The following is a 17410-nucleotide window of genomic DNA, read 5'->3' as shown; positions in this document are numbered from 1 at the left end:
CTTGAGCTCAGGCAAATGTTACTCCAGAACCTATGCCTACAGCTACTCCAGCACATTATTTCACTTTCTTTTTAGTAATTTCATTATTTTAACGTAGAATACCAAAAGAGAACAAAGATCAGATAGAACGAATAGAAACAAATAGCAAGATGATAGATTTCAACCCAAACATAACAGTAATCACATTAAATGTAAATGGCTTAAACACCCCAATTAAAAGGCAGACATTGTCTCTGTGAATAAAGAATACCATCCAAAATCTTATATAATGGCTTCTGTAACATCACATTATCTTTCTTGTATATTCTACTCTTCCTTGCACTATTCTAGCTCCATCTTGTGGACTTATTCCTGGACATTATCTGCAAATCACAAGTGTGGTAGTTCAAGCCTACCAGCTGCTCCTCAGAAACCCTATATAAGATGCTATGAGTCAGAACTGACTCAACAGAACTTAACAACAACAATCTGGCTGTAGGGGAAGTTAAGTTTGTGCAGAAATTCCATTATCCTGTGATTTCATTTTTCCATAAACATTTTGAAGTCTCCTCATAGTCTCTTCGACAGACTTATAATTTAGTACATATTTGTTTAAAAGGGTCTGCTTTAATGAACTCCTCTTGTCTCTCTCTAAGAGTTTAAGGTCCATATAGAATGAAGTTCATACATATTGATTATGCATTTTCCACTGAGTATTGTACTACTTTGTCACTGCAAAACAGGCTAAGGAGAAACCTGAGAAATGACTGCATATTTCAGCAAAAAAAGATCACGCTGACATTATTTGTATCATTAGTATTTTAAGTTGAAAAGATTTCTTTCCATGGAATGGTCCACATTGTCCTAAGTATCTTCTGGTTAATAAATATGTCTTACAATAGTTTTATGTTGTTGTTTTTAATCATCTAGCCACACACATGCCTGAATACTGAGTTTTGTCATATTCTAGTAGCTCTGTGGGAGAAAGATGAGGTTTTCGGTTCCCATAAAGATTTGTAGCCTCAGGAACCATACACAGGGTCACTATGAGTTGGAACTGACTTAACAGTACCCAACCACTACCAGAGCAAAGAATGTAGAAAATGGACCAGGATTGGCTATTTACCAAAGAAGTGTGGCAATATGATTGTATCGTTGAATGGCCATGTTGCCAATATAGGGCAGAAACTTCTCTGTAAATCAATATTCTTTACCAGCCTCTAGGGTCTGACTCCAGATAATCAATTATCATATTAAATATTGTAAGAAAAGTTACGAGCACAGAGGAGGGAGTCATCATGGACCTTGGAGAATGAGGAGGATTCTGATGAGATAGTAAGGAGGGCGGACACATGTAGCAGAGAGCACCCAGTTCACATGTGTTTCCGCTGTTTATCTTTTACAAAATGAAGTTTTAAAACTGTTTTCTAATTTTAAGATATCACAAATGAAGGGAGAAACATGGCCTTTGGTTTTCATTTTCCTCCTTTAGAAAAGTAAACTCTAAGAGATAGTAAACTGCTCTGGTAGCGTAGTGGTTACGAATCAGGCTGAGAACCTTTAGGTCAGCGGTTCGAAACTACCAGCTGCTCCACGGGAGAAAGATGAGGCTTTCTACTCCCGTAAAGATTTACACCCTCGGAAACCCTGTACAGGGTCGCTATGGGTCGAAATCGACTCGACGGCACTTAACAACAACAACAACCTTTAATGCAAGTTTTGCTTTCAGGCCTCCAGTTTTCTAAATCTGAGCTTTTTGCTAATATTAGGCCATATTACTATCTAACTGAGTCTTGCTTTCTAGACAGTCCTGCTAAACTAACTCATCACAAAGTACACACATACATGCAAGTAGTAGAAGCATTGTGCAATTGAAAATATTCTTCTTACCAGGTTTTGGCGGGGCTTCCGCGGGACTCGGGTCTTGGCAATCTGGAGTAACATGGCTTGTCCGAGATGACACCAGATTGGCTCCAGAAACTGAGTGCTTCAGAAGGGTCCCAAAAGAGAAGCATTATTTTTAACCTCCCCCCCGACCCCCGTTTAATCACCTTAAAGACATTTCTTCCATTTTAACTGAGGATAATGACCTTACCCCTGACTCTACATTGGACTCATGTTGTGATTTGTAATTGTCTTGCATTAGAATTAAGTGGAGGGCCTGTTCTTCTTGGGGGCAATAAGTAGGACAGGGTCCATACCTTTTACTTCATTTGTTTATTTCTTCCTAGGAACACGTCAACCTAACCCTTTCTTAAATTAATTATAGCCTAGATATAAAAACATCGATGTGTCGATTTCCCCCTATACTTAAGTTTGATCTTTAAGAAAGAAAACAGAAAACCTATAGGAAGGTATTAATCTACTTAACATTTCTAAGTACATCATCCAAAGGATTTTGTTTTTTTAATCTTACATATGCTCAGCAGAGTTACTGGCAAAAACTGTACATTTTCTTCATTTCATCCTTTCAACATCAAATAGTAGGCAGCAAAAATTGGATCAGACTTCAAAGCCTGCTGTGGGCTCCAAGTCACAGAGAGACGTCTCCATTTCACATATTGAATTCGAGCAGGATATCAAAGTGCTACCAAAGAACCTCGGGTCCTCACTCAGAAAGAGGCTCTAACATCTGTAGAGAGTGGAGTGCACAGACGGAATCACCTCGGGGAGCAGCTAGCATTTATTCTCAGCTGCAAATTTCCAGGCTTTTGATTCTCTGTTCACTGTACCTCCCTGTCTCTCTCCTGAACCAAAGTTCTTTAGCAAGCAGGGCTTTTTGTCTCAAAGACTTCAAAATATCACTAACAGTTTCATGTTTGGCTGGACTAACCAAGCAGCCACAGACAGGTTTCGTGCCCACAGACTCCAACGGGTCTGAAGTAATGGGATGCAGTTACTTAGGAATCAAGATGTACAGGTTATTTAGGAATCAAGATGTCCAGGTACCTGATTTGCCTGTCTTGCGAAGACATCACACCCATTTGGGGAGCTTTGGGCTTGCAAATGCCTAAAAATAAATAAATAAGAGAGTTGTAGAAGTCTTGAAAAAAAAATTAAAGAGGATTATTTTCCTCCTGGTTGCACAGTTGTTTAAATGCTTGGCTGCCAAATGAAAGCTGTTGGTTAGAGCCCACTAGTCACTCTGCAGGAGAAAGATAAGGTGCAGAAATCTGCTTCTGTAAGGATTTATAGCCTTGGAAACTCTATGGGCAGCTTCTCTCTTTCATATGGAATTCTGGTGTGGTGCTGTAGGACAAGCACTGAACTACTAATCACAAATTTGGTGGTTCAAACCTACCAGCTGCTCCTTGGAAACCCCATACAGGGCTGCTATTAGTCAAAATCAATTCGAGGGCACTTCACAACAGCATTCTGTACTATGGGGTGGCTATGGATTGGAATCAACTCAATAGCAACGTGCTTTGATTTTCCTCCAAAGATGTATCAAAATATAATCTCTAATTCAGTTTACATTGTTTCTTTCCCTAGGTCCTGTTCCTTTCCTTGATTTTGTTGTTGTGTCTACCATGAAGTCGGTTCCTACTCATAGCGACTCTGTGTACGGTTTCCAAAGCTTTAAATCTTCACTGGAGCAGAAAGCCTCATCTTCCTCCCGTGGAGCAGCTGGCAGGCTTGAAGCACGGACCTTGGGGTTTGCAGTCCAGCACTTATCATAGGGATCCACCGCGCTCCCTTCTTTGTTTTAAAGTATATAAAAAAAAAATACAGAGAGAGAGAAAAACTACTGCTGTTGAGTCAATTCTGATTCATAGTAATTCTGCCTTATAAGATTTCCATGGCTGTGAATCTTTTTTTTTTTTTTTTAATGTTTTATTGTGAATTATGTGATAGTTTACATGGGAGAACATTAGTTTTACATTCTTTCTATCGTATATCATTTCATTGCCATGGTTACAATCCCCTCTATGCATCATCAACCCACCAAAGGGTATACCCTATAAGCCTGCCCCCCACCCCCTGCCTCCCACCCCTCGGTCATCAGCACACAGCCCCTCTCCCTCTCTGGGTCTAAAGTCCCCAACAGCTCCATCTCTCCACGTCATCATCTCTGGCTCCATCTCAGGCATCACTGCTTCTCTGGGTAGGGTCCCGCTCTCGGCTCTTCTCCATTGATGGTCCTAGGGACCTCCGCTCCTAGACTGGAAAGTTAATCACTCCCCTCCTTGCTATAAAACGTCTACCTTTACATTTCCAACCCTCACAATCAGTCCTGATAACAATTATTCGCTATTGTATCACAAGAGACCCATCTGAGTTTCATCAGCCCCGCCTAGACAGATTGGATACTACTCAGTGGAGATTCTACCTTCCTCCAGGCCCTCTGAATCTAGGTTCCCCCTTGAAAGCTTGTAAGCCAGTCACTTGCCTTTGTAGCCGCCCCTCCTCCCCACTTTGAGTAGCCAATGTCCAAGTTGCCCATCCCTGTCTACTCTGTGTATGGAGGGGGTGGGAATGATCCTTGCTGTAAAGATTTGTTCCTTCTTTTGAGCTACTGCATCCATAGGTGTAGGTCAAGTTCATCAAATTATATCAGATTACTCAATTTTCCTCTTCTTTCTTCTTCTGGTTGAGCCCTGATCATCCAGTCACTGAAGCCAGGTCAAGTGGGTATTATCTGCAAGTGTGGGTGTTCTTGTGCATATGCCCTCTCTTCTTATCAGCTGGACGCTTCACTCTCCACTCTAGTCCTTTGTGGCTATGTCACTGACTCTGGGCCCAAGAGTCCCCAGGTCTTGCCACACTGCTGGCATGGCTGTGAATTTTCACAGAAACAGACTGCTACATCTTTTTCTGGAAGAATGGTTGGTGGACTTGAATTGCCAAATGCTTAATCATTGTGCCACATGTTAAAAGTATTTGGTGAACTAAAAGAAATGTACCTGAGTAGGTGTTTCTAGAGAAAGCAATGGGGCTGTTAACCAAAAAGGTCAGCAGTTTGAACCACCCAGGGGCTCTGTGAAAGAAAAGATCTATCTCTCTGCTTCCATAAAGATTTACAGCTGAGAAAACCCTATGGGGCCATTGTACTCAGTGCTACACTATGAGTTGGAATTGGCTCCATGGTAAACAGTAATAGATATTCCTTCTGCAGATTACAGCACATCCAAAGTCAGCCAGACACCCTAAGACATAAGGTTGAATGTGGTTTAGTGAGCATTATTGGCTTCCACTGGGTCCTGGTGTGACACTGTAGGATAAGCACTGGACAGCTAACTGAAAGATTGGAGGTTCAAATCCACCAGAGGCTCCTTGGAAATCCTTTACAGGATCCAGTTCCACAGTACTTAACAATAACAACATTGATTATCACAAACAATACCAGCAGCCAACCAAATCAATGCACTGCTCACACAGCACATATATTACATTAATTGTTAAATAATTTAAAGTGCATTCTGTAGGCCAATGTTAGGTTATACATAGTTGAAGAGGTTTCCTGACAGCAGGAATTCTCTTTTACAATCACAGCAGGCATTTATAGATCTGTAATGTGGTGCTGTGGGCTAATGCATCAGACTGCAAAGTCATTTGAACTGCAAGGTCGGTGGTTCAAGCTCACCAGTTGCTCCTTGGAAACCCTATACAGGGTTGCTAGAGGTCAGAATCAACTTGACAGCATTTAACAACAGAAACAAAATGTAGAAGGCTGTTGCTATGATAATGAGCAGGTCTCAACAGAGCTTTCAGACTAAGACAGACTAGGGAGAAAGACCTGGTGGTCCATTCCCCGAAACCAGTGAAAACGCCGTGGCTCATGGAGGTGGAACAGGACCAGACAGTATTGGTTCTGTTGTGCATGGGGTCGGCTTAAATCAGGGTCTACTTGATAGCAGATAACAACAGCACCAACAAAGGGTGGGGCACCCTGCAGAGTTTCCTAATTAGACCAAAACATTTTTTTAAAATGATGACCTAATAACATTTATTAGAATATTAATGTTTCATTGAACCACATTCAGAAAAAAACAGTTCTGCTGGGACCCTAATTTCTAATAGCTGGAAAGCATTTTGTAAGAGTGTGGTATTCTAGCACATATTAAAATAGGAGCCAGCTATTCCAATGCCTTTCAGATGTAATTCAGTATAACAGAAGCACTGACTGCTGTTGTTAAGTGCCATTAAGATGTTTTGGACTCCTAGCGACCCTGTATAGGGTTTCTAAGGAGGGACTGGTGGGTTTGAACCACGGATCTTGTGGTTAGCAGTCCAGTGCTTATCTTACAATGCCACACCAGCACTGACTTCTTGTTGTTGTTACATGCCATCGAGTCAGTACCGAATCATAGAGACCCTACGCACAACAGAATGAAACACTGCCCAGTCCTGGGCCAACCTCACAATTATTGCCACACTTGAGCCCATTGATGCTGCTATGTGGCCAATCCATTTCACTGGGGGTCTTCCTGTTTTTCTCTGATCCTCCACCTTACCAAACATGATACCCTTCTCCAGTGACTGGTCCCTCCTGACAATATATCTGTAGTATGAGAGACGAAGTTCGGCCATCTGGCTGCACTTCTTCCAACACAGATCTGTTAGTTTTTTTGGCAGCCCATGGCACTTTCAACATTCTTCTCCAGCACCATAACTCAAAAGCATCAATTCTTCTACAGTCTTCCTTGTTCACTGTCCAGCTTTCGCATGCATATGAGGTTATTGAAAATACCATGGCTTGGGTCAGGCGCAACTTAGTCCTCAAGCTGACACCTTTGCTCTTCAACACTTTAAAAAGGTCTTGTGCAGAAGATTTGCCTAATGCAATATGTCATTTGATTTCTTGACTGCTGCTTCCATGAGGTGTTGATGGTTAATCCAAGAAGAATGAAGTCTTTGACAACTTCAATCTTTACTCTGTTGATAAGAATGTTGTTTATTGGTCCAGTGGTGAGGATTTTTGTTTTCTTTACAGTGAGATGCAATTCATACCAAAGGCTGTGGTCTTTGATCTTCATCAGTAAACACTTTAAGTCCTCTTTACTTTCAGCAAGCAAGGTTGTATCATCTGTATATCTCAGGTTGTTAATGAGTCTTCCTCCAATCCTGATGTCACATGTTTCTTCATATAACCCAGCTTCTTGGATTATTTGTTCAGCACACAGGTTGAAAAAGTATGGTGAAAGAATACAACCCTATTACACACCTTTCTTATTTTTAAAACATTCAGTGTTCCCATATTCTATTCGAACAACCTCTTCATGAGCACAATTAAGTGTTCTGGAATACTAATACTTTGCAATGTTATCCATAGTTTGTCATGATCCACACAATTTAAAACCTTTGTGTAGTCAATAAAGCACAGGTAAACATCTTTCTGGTATTCTCTACTTTCAGCCAAGATCCATCAATCATCAGCAATGATATCCTTCATTCCACATCCTCTGCTGCATCCTGCTTGAACCTCTGGAAGTTCTCTGTCAATGTATGCTTGCAGCCATTTCTGTATTATCTTATTAAAACTTTACTAGCATGGGATACTAAAGATATTGCCCAATGATTTCCACATTCCATTGGGTCACCTCTCTTTGAAATGGGCACAAATATGGATCTCTTCCAATCAGTTGGCCAGATATTGGCACTGACTAAAGGGCAGGAAAACATGACTTTGGGTCAATTTCTACAGTATCTGGGTTCTACTTTTCCTTATCTAGAAATGAGGTTATTGAGATAATTACTATTCTTAAGATCTCTTCTAGTTCTACATTAATAATCTCATTCTTTATTTAATGTGATAAAATCGTTTCAATGCATGTGAAAATTCATAGACATTACCTTGTAAATAAATACCTCTGTTTATAGTAGATGATAGTACAGTACAGGGGGCGGCATAATTAAATATCTATTTGTGTGTATGTTTATTTATCACACGCCCCCTACGATAGAAGGAAAGCTCCACCAAAGCAGACACTTGACCTATTCTATTTCATATTCTCTATCAGCACCTAAAAGGAGCCCGGGGGGCTCTGTGGGTTAAGTGCTGGACTGCTAGCCAAAAGGTCAGCAGTTCAAAGCTATCAGTCACCCTGTGTGAGAAAGACATAGCATATGCTTCCAAACAGATTTACAACCTCGGAAGTCCTGTGCAAGAGTTCTAGTCTGTCCTAGAAGGCTGCTACGAGTTGGAATTAATAGCAATGGGTTTTTTGTTGTTGTGACTTTTTTTTAGCTTTTTACTCTAAATTGAGTGAATGTTTACAGAGCTGACCATCAGTTTTGCATTCAACAAATCACACACTTTGTCTCACCTCTATGATTGTAATCCCCTCCATGTAACATCACTTACCCCTGTGCCCTGTATTTCTGTTTTCATTACTCTTCCTTTCCCAGCCCTCTGAATTTTATCCTTAGGTCAATCCAGTTGTCTTGGTAATGATGGCTGATCATTCTATTCACTATGCTGTCACCCCCCCCCCAACCCCCCACATCCCACCCCTACATACCTATTTATTGTTTGGCTGAAAATTGAGGCACAGGAGTGAGTTCAGTTCCAGACCTGAAGAGTAACCAAAGGCCATAGTCTTGGGGATTCCTCCAGTCTCTTTCTGACCAGTAAGCTTGGTCTTTTTTACGATTTTAAGTTTCAGTCCACATTTTCTCTTACTCTATCCAGAATCTTCTAATGCGATCCCTTTCAGAGTTGTTAGTGGTAACTGGGCATGGCAGTGAAGTTTATCAGCACCTAACCCAGTGTCTGGTACATAATTTTTGTTGTTGTTATGTGCCGTGGAGTCGATTCCAACTCATAGTGACCCTATACAGGGTTTCCGAGGCTGTAAATCTTTACAGGAGCAGAACGCCTCATCTTTCTCCCGTGGAACAGCTGGTAGTTTCGAACTGCTGACCCTGAGGTTTGCAGCCCGATTCGTAACCACTACGCTACCAGAGTACATAATAGGTGCTCAGTAAATACTATGCAAGTTGAATGAATAAAAGAATAACTAGTGAATCCTGACAATATGGGACCATGTAGATCAATAAAAATGTTCTTTAACATTAGAATAAAATTAACTGGTATTTGTATAGCACTTTATTTGTTAGAATTATTTTGAATATTTAATGAGGACTTCATAATCATGCAAGCTAAGTTATTTAATTGTGGCCCTGCATGATAATGCATTGGATCTTAAGGTCAGTTTGAACTATAAAATTGGTGGTTCAAACCCACCAGCTGCTCCTTGGAAACCCTATACAGGATCACTATGGGTCAGAACTGACTTGATGGCACTTAGCAACAATAACTGAAGAAACCAAGGTCTCAAGAGGTTAAGATATTTGCCCAGTTATGGTACATGCTTATTAGAGTTAGGGCACTGACCCATATTTGCCTGAGTCCAAAATCCTCTGCTCTTATTCTGAATCATGATGCCCTGTAAGCCCTTGGTCTTTGTGTAGTAGTTCATTTGACTCACTCCTGTGCAGACGAGGCCAGTTCCAGTGACTGTGGGACACCAATATGGCGTGTGAATTCTGAGGTCCTCTAGGATTCCTGGTGAGCTTTAGGGAAAATCTAGGGAACAGAGTTTGGCTGCTGAATTACTGATAGATTCCCAATTTCTGCCATTCTTCTGGTGTGGGGCTGTAGGATCAGCATTGTGAATCACAAGGTCAGCACTTCAAACCCACCAGCCACTCTTCAGTTGCTTTGAGTTGTAACTGACTCAATGGTACTTAACAAGAACTAGTCCTAATAAAGTAACCAGCCACTAGAGAACATCTCTAACTTATACAGCTCCTCAGGATCCAAAAACCAGTACAGACACCCCTACCCCTAACTCTCTTACCCCTAACATCACTTTAACTTCCTCCTCATTCGAGGAGAAAGACTTTGAACCAGCTCAAATAATGTATATATATGTTACTCAGATTAACAAAAGCAGGAAAGAATAGGGAGCATTTCCTAGACTTTATTTTAACCACAGAATTCTTAGAATACACTTGAAGAACACTGATTTGATTAAGGACTCTTAATCAACATCCTTCCAAAGTCTAATTGTCTCAACTCCTTTGCAGCAATTTCATCAGATATGTTGTCATTTGTAGGACATGAGGCTAGCAGTGAATGGGTAATATTCTGCAATCCATACCACCAAACTAAAGAAAAGTGTAACAGATAGCCAGTGCTTACTGCTTGTGCATAGTTCAATAGGCAATGGCAAAACACAGATATATGGTTATCCCATGTAATACTTCCAACAACCATATGGGTTGGTTCTACTTTTATACCCATTTTACAGATGAGGGAATTAAGCATCAGGAAGCTAATGATTTGCTTATAATAATAACTAGTAAGCAGTGCCGCAGAAGTACACTTCAAGGGAAAATTATTGATTCAGACAATGATTATCAATTGCTGGTAAACCCATTAGACAAAGGGTTGAAGGGGAACAAGATAGTCAAGGTACCAGATTCCTTCATTCAGATCAGAGAGGAAGAATGTAACTAAATATTTGAGGAATCTGACTGTCATCATCTTAATCCAATGCTCAATCTTAGCACCACTAATGCTGAGATAATATTGTCACATGGAGTAACGTGAAATATTCAACCCACCTGGAGGGGTTTTGTTCTTCTTCCTCTGATTAAAAGTATTTAACTTGAACTGAATCAAGACTTAAGAATTAACCTACAGTTTACATAAAACACAGGGGCTAGAGGGACAAGCTGAATAAGATCACAAGAAAGCAAGCAGACAAATATAGAATATGAATTATTCTATTGATTAAGAGTCCTGGTGTGGCACTGTGGGTAATGTGCTGGACTGCAAGGTCAATTTGAACCACAAGATCAGTAGTTCAGGCTCACCAGCCACTCCTCGGAAATCCTATACGGGGTTGCTATGAGTTGCAACCGACTCGATGGCACTTAACAACATTAATTAATTAGGAGCCCTGGTGCTGCAACAGGTAAGCACTCACTACTAATCAAAGTGTTGGAGGCTCAAACCAACCCAACAATCTGCTCCCATAAAGATTACATCCTGGGATACTCTATGGAACAGTTCTACACTGTCCTATAGGGTCACCAAGAATTGGAAATGACTCGACAGCACCTAACAACAACAACAACAATATAGATTTATTGACTGAATCTCTTAAAAACTCAGTGCCCCCCAAATAAGGGACTGTTCTATATGAAAAGGGACTTATGAGTATAACAACTTAATGCAATATAATGTCGTAGATGTGGATACAACAGGGCCAAATAGGTGCAAAGAACATTCTTAGAACAACTTGGGGGGATTTAAGAATGGATTAGCATTGGGTGCTATTAAAAAATTACTAATTTTTGAAGTGTGCCATATTTTGTATGTATAGGAAAAATGTTTTTAAAAAATAACACTGTCCTCAGACTCTGTTAGGAATCACATGTTAAATGTCAGATGCAGTGACTGGGTTATCAAAGGGAGTGAATAGGACGTAGTTGTCTCTTCACAGGATTCACTGCATACTTTCAGTATTCACCAATCCACCCATCGATCAAGAGCCAGAACTAAAGTCTCAAGCAGATTGTCTCCAGGGCTCAGCCATTCAGGAGCTTCAGTGCCGTCAATTGACTGAACGGTAGCATCTGAGAAGGGAGCCCTCACTCTCCGCTGAGAACCCTTCTACTGGGCATCTATCCTGAAAAAGTTCTCAAACAAAATGAACTTGTAATTCCAATTCTTCTTAAGCTCTGATCCCATTGTGTCTAGAGGCGGGCAGGAAGAAGGCTGAATCCTGAGTAGATCGCTGCTGAGAATTGCCCAGCACCTCTCTTCTTCTGCCATAAGGATCCTTGAGAGCAGCTGGCTCTGTTGTGCCCGGCTGACCTCACTGTGGTCCAGGGTCTGAGTTCTGTAGACTCCAAAACACAACTTTCCAGTTTATGAAGAGTTTTTTTGAGATGTGAGTTGCAATAAATAACCAAATTCAGAAAAGTCAGAGTTTTAAAGCCATATGCCAGTGTATAATTTTACAATGAATAGAGTCCTGGTGTGGTGCCATAGGATAAACACTCAACCTCAAGGGCAGTTTGAATTGCAAGGTTGGTGGTTCAAAATCACCAGCCATTCTTTGGAAATCCTATACAGGGTCACTATAAATCAGAAGCAACTCGACGGCACTTAACAACAACAATGCCAACAGCATAATTTGGGCTATTCCCCTCAATACTTGGTTGATATACTCTGGAAACCAAATTACACACTAGAATTTGAGCAAAGAAAACAGGGTATGTTTCTGATCAATCAAACTTGGACTATAACTGGTTGCTTCCTACTTTACAGTTGAAATCAGTAACCTCTTTCTTGGAGCAGAAATAGGACACAGTCTTCATCTTCCATATACCATTCAAATCACTCACTGTAACTTTGCAGCTTTCATTACCTTTAAAAGTGGCAGGATTGTGACATCTTTTATCAGTTATCACTTCAAGTGGCTGCTAGACAAACTGAGAAATTCATTAGGCATCCACACTCGGAAGTATATTATAATTTCAACACAACATGGTGGTGGTAGATATGCCATGGAGTCAGTTCCAACTTATAGTAACCCTGTATACATTTTCTGAGACTGTAAATACTTAGGGGAGCAGAAAGCCTTATCTTTCTCCCACATATCAGCTGGTAGATTCAAACTGCTGACCTTGTGGCTAGCAGTCCAACGCATAACCCACTAGACGACCAAGGTTCCTTCAAAACAGGATAGGTTGCAACTAATTCATTGTGGGTTGGGTTGGTTTTTATTAGTTTCCTTCAGTCTCTAGACTTGGAAGTAGTTTTCATTCTTGGGGCTGCAGAAGGTAGTCTTTCTTTGTAGCCCTGGAAAATAGGGTAATCAGCATAATCGAGCAAATTCCTTGCCCTGTAGCTCAGGTGTCAACTCTTCTGACAAAGCCTTTTCTGTTTCCCCTCACCACCAGCACCTCTTCCTCTCTACTGTCAGAAGTTCCCTAGTATCTCCACAGCATATTGTGCACAGCCACACTGACACATCATTGAAAAAGAGGAAGACCCCCAAGAGATGGAGTGGCACAGTGGCAGCAGCATTGAGCTTAAGCACAGCAATGATTGTGAGATTGGCACAGGATCAGGCAGTGTACTGTTCTGTTACACATAAAGTAGCTATGAGTTGGTGCTATCTTCACCGCACCTAATAGACAACAATACACTTACACTTAGCTCTGGGACTAGCGATTAGTCTCTATCCACAATAAAAGTGAGCTGCATGAGGATAATTCAGGTGCGTTCATTTTTTTTTTTTTTTTTTTGCATCATAAGAAATGTAAATGACACGGAAAGACTGGCTGTGAGAATATCAAGCAGGTTGTTTGCCTTCAAGTCATCAAGGCAAGAAAAGTCAGTCCATCTGTAAACTCTCTTCTAAAACTGAAATGCAACGGGAACACATAAGCAGTCTTGTATGCTTGCTGGTGACCATCCTTGTCTATTTGTGAGTGGCAGTGGGTGAAATGCAGCCCTGTTCAATAGACACCCATTGATCTTGAGACAAGAGAGAGGAGAGAGAGAAGAGGAAGGGCTGGCTGGTCTGAAGTTTAGGAATATGTGTGAACGCCCAAGCCCATGGATACTGACCTAGCTACTGGGGACTAGAGGTCAGAGTGAAGTGGCCAGCTGGTCTGAAGTGAGGGGAGTCATGAAAGAGTGCCCAAACTTGCAGATGGTACCCATATGACCTATCTTGGAAGGCTTGCTGATCAGATCTCAACCAGATGAAGAGAAAGACATTTAAATATAGGGAGCAAGCATAACTTGCTACAATTTGATGAACTAGACCTTTGCTTATGGATATAGTTACTCAAAATTCCAACTGAAAGGAAATGATTCTTCATATCAAGGATCAAGCTTGTCTCCTCAGTACACTGGGTTGACAGGGATGGGAATCTTATATATTAGCTATCAAAAATGGGGGGGGGCTATACCACTGACTATTGTCCTGTCTTCCAGATGGGTCTGGTGAAAGTGGATATGGAATGGTGCTGATAAGATTTTATTATTTCAATTGTAATTGTCAGTAGTATTCATTGTGGTTGTCAAAACTGTAATTGTAGAAGATATGTATCTTTCATTTCAGGAACAGACAATCCCAGGACCATCAAGAAGGAAGAGCATGAGTGGAGCTTGGGATCCCTGCCTGAAGAAGCAGCAGCAGCAGAGATGGAAGCAGAGGTGGTGACATGGAAAGATGGAGCAGTTATGGACTCTAGACCCATGGACTGAATGAGGCTGTGGGCCTACAGACTGAAGACTGTCTTTTAGACATTTATGCATGCATCAAATATTTCTGCTTTGTTCATTCATGAAATGTAAGAGGAAAATGGGGCCAGTGTGTTTTCGGTTGTACATGTTTTAGTAATATCATGTCAGGTGCAAGTATGATTCAAGCTAGTATAGGTATAGTTAGCTCTACTCTTAGGGACATCCAGAAATGATACACTTTATGAGGATTTAATAACAAATGAAGATGAAACCAATAAGCGTAAAGAGAAAGAAGAGGATTTGTGAGAAATTCTCAAGATGGTTCATCTTCAGGAATAAAGAGTGCACGAGATTGCTAGACCAGACATAGGTTGTTGATTCACACCCAGGGATATGTAAGCAGTATTTGCTTGGGGGAGGGGGGAAAGAAATCTGTTCTAGGGCTAGAAATGTTAAAATAAGAATACACTCATGAAGGAAATAGGGGAAATTTATGGGGAGAAGGGAAATTAACTTTAAATGAGAATGCTACCAGTAAGGACTAGTAGTTGAAATATTCCAGGTAGATTTAAAACTCCATAGTACCCAGTAAAAAGGGAACTGGAGGAGGGACTTTTTTGAGACAGGGGAATGAAACTCTTTGCAAGCCAGCCATGCCTCAGATCTGCCCATGTCTACTAGGTTGGGCACCTGATTTTGCAAAGTTGAATAAAGAAAACATCACTCTTGCTAAAATAAATAAGTAAATAGGAGGATATAAAGGCATGAAGTGGCTGACTTACAAGTTTTTATTAGTTTGCTTAGTTTCAGAGTGAGGGGGTAATGTAGAATCCCCACTGAATAATTTTCCTCTTGCCCAAATGGGTCTGGTGAAAGGGGCTAGGAGTTTTTGATTCAGTTGTGATTAATTGTTATCACAACTGTAAATGTACAAGATGTATAACTAAAGGGGGAAAGTAGTTGATCTTTCATTTCAGGAACAGATGACCCCAGGACCTCAAGAGGGAAGAGCATGAGCAAAGTGTGAGATCCTAGCCAGAAAAGCAGTGACAGTAGAGATGGTGGCAGACATGATGGTATCGAGAGATAGAGCTGCTGAGGACTAATGGCCCGTGGACTGAGAAAGGCTGTGTGCCTGTTACCAGGAGGCCGGCTTGTATAATGTGCCCTTTGGACATTTACATGAATATATATCTTTGTGTGGTGCGTGTACATAAAAATATATATTTTTAAACAGAATAAAGGTAAAGATTGTTAACTGATGGTGCATGGAGAGAATTGTAATCATTGCAATGGAAAAAAATAGAATTTGTTGAATGTAAAACTGATGATGTTGTTGTTGTTAAGTGCCACTGAGTGGGTTCCGACCCATAGCAACCCTGAACAGGGTTTCCGAAGCTGTAAATCTTTACGGGAGCAGAAAGCCTCATCTTTCTCCCACAGAGCAGCTGGCAGTTTCGAACTGCTGACCTTGTGGTTTGCAGCCCGATTCATAACCACTACACTACCAGAGCTCCTTAAAACTGATAATAAGTTCTGTAAACTTTCACTCAATTCACAATAAAAGCTTAAAAAAGAAAAAGAAGAAACGTAAATGAAATATTCTGTGCACATAGTTATGTGTACTAATTTTTTTTTTCTAAGGATAAATCTTGGAGTCCTGATGTGGCGCTGTGGGCTAATGCATCAGAATGCAAAATCGTTTGAACTGCTCCTTGGAAACCCTATACAGGGTTGCTATGGGTTGGAATCGACTCGACGGCACTTACCAACAACAACAACAAGGATAAATCTTAGATGTAAAGTTGTTAAGTTGATAAGTATATTTTTCTTGCCTACCTAAAGGTTTTAAATTATGTAACCAAATTCCTTCTAAAAAGTGCTAAAAACAAACACTCATATCAAAAGAATGTATGAACCCATTTTCCACTATATCACTAGCACTGGGTATTATCAATCTTTTTCATCTTTGTTTCTCTCTTGAGGTAAAAAACAAAAAACAAAAAACTATGGAACTATTTTTTCTATTGACATTTCTTGATTTCAAAAGAAGGAAAAGATTATTCCTGGATTTGTAATATATTCTATGAGGAAAAAACAAAGAAAGCATAGTATTGTTAGGTGCCATTAAGCCAATTCTGACCCATAGGGATCCTCCCTGCAACAGAATAAAAACACTGCCTGGTCCTGCCCTATCCTCACAACCATTACCATTGAACTCATTGTTGAAGCTGCTGTGCAAATTATCCTGCTGAGGGTCTTCCTCTTTTTCTCTCTCTTCTTTATCAAACATGAAGTCCTTCTCCAGGAACTGGTGTCCCTCCTGATAATTTGTCTAGATTATGGTTGACAAAGTCTGTCATCTGCCTTCTCAGAAAGTATTCTGTCTATACTTCTTCCAAGACAGATTTGTTCATTCTTCTAGCATTTCACAGTACACGCAGTTTTCTTTGCCACACCCTAATTCAAAGACATCAATTCTTCTCCAGCCTTCCTAATTCATTGTTCTGCTATCACATTTATAAGAGATGATTGAAAATACCATGGCTTGGGTCAGATGTACCTTAGTCATCAAAGTGGCATCTTTGCTTTTAAACATGTCCTTTGATTTCTTGACTGTTGCTTCCATGGATGTTGATTGTGAATTCAAGTAAAATGCAATCCTTGACAACTTCAATCTTTTCTGCATTTATCACAATGTTGCTTATTGGCCCAGTTGTGAGGATTTTTGTTTTCTTTTTGTTGAGGTGCAATCCATATTGAAGGCTGTAGTCTTTGATCTTCACCAGGTATTTCTTCTGAGGTGCCTCTCTGGGTAGTTTCAAACCTCCAAACTTTTGGTTGTCAACTAAGGTGTTAACAGTTTGTACCACCCAGGAACTTCAAAGGTGTTACATTTGTTGTTTATAATTTTGTGATTCTGAACATGGAGACATCAAGGTTGACATAAGAGCGAATGATAATGTCATGATATCTAGAGTGGATTCCATTCTAGACTTTGCCTTTCTGTTGGTTGAGTTGAGCTATTTATGAGTTATAATTCTAGCACTTGGAAGACTGAATTAGGGCTGGTGATTAGGGATAGTAAAAAATGTATATATATATAGAGAGAGAACAAAAGACAGAGTGAAGGGAGGAGGAAGATGAGAAGGGGATAGAGTTCTGGTAGTGTAGTGGTTACAAATCGGGCTGTGAACTGCAAGGTCAGCAGTT

At 40.5% G+C, this 17410-nt stretch overlaps 1 protein-coding gene across 1 annotated transcript in view; it reads right to left on the bottom strand.

Annotated features, from left to right (window-relative positions):
* MYO3B (myosin IIIB) overlaps nt 1-17410 on the bottom strand; it is a 481549-nt gene that overhangs the window by 148269 nt on the left and 315870 nt on the right. Inside the window, exons 24-25 of the mRNA XM_006866691.1 lie at nt 2929-2989; nt 1870-1966 (exon numbers count right to left, since the gene is read on the bottom strand). Of these exons, the coding sequence (XP_006866753.1) occupies nt 1870-1966; nt 2929-2989 (158 nt within the window). The remainder of the gene's footprint in view (nt 1-1869; nt 1967-2928; nt 2990-17410) is intronic.

The sequence above is a fragment of the Chrysochloris asiatica genome, unplaced genomic scaffold (genome assembly GCF_000296735.1).
Source record: "Chrysochloris asiatica unplaced genomic scaffold, ChrAsi1.0 scaffold00094, whole genome shotgun sequence".
NCBI classification, from domain to species: Eukaryota; Metazoa; Chordata; class Mammalia; order Afrosoricida; family Chrysochloridae; genus Chrysochloris; species Chrysochloris asiatica.
Note: the sequence above shows the minus strand (reverse complement) of the source record. Positions and strands in the feature narration are given on the sequence as shown.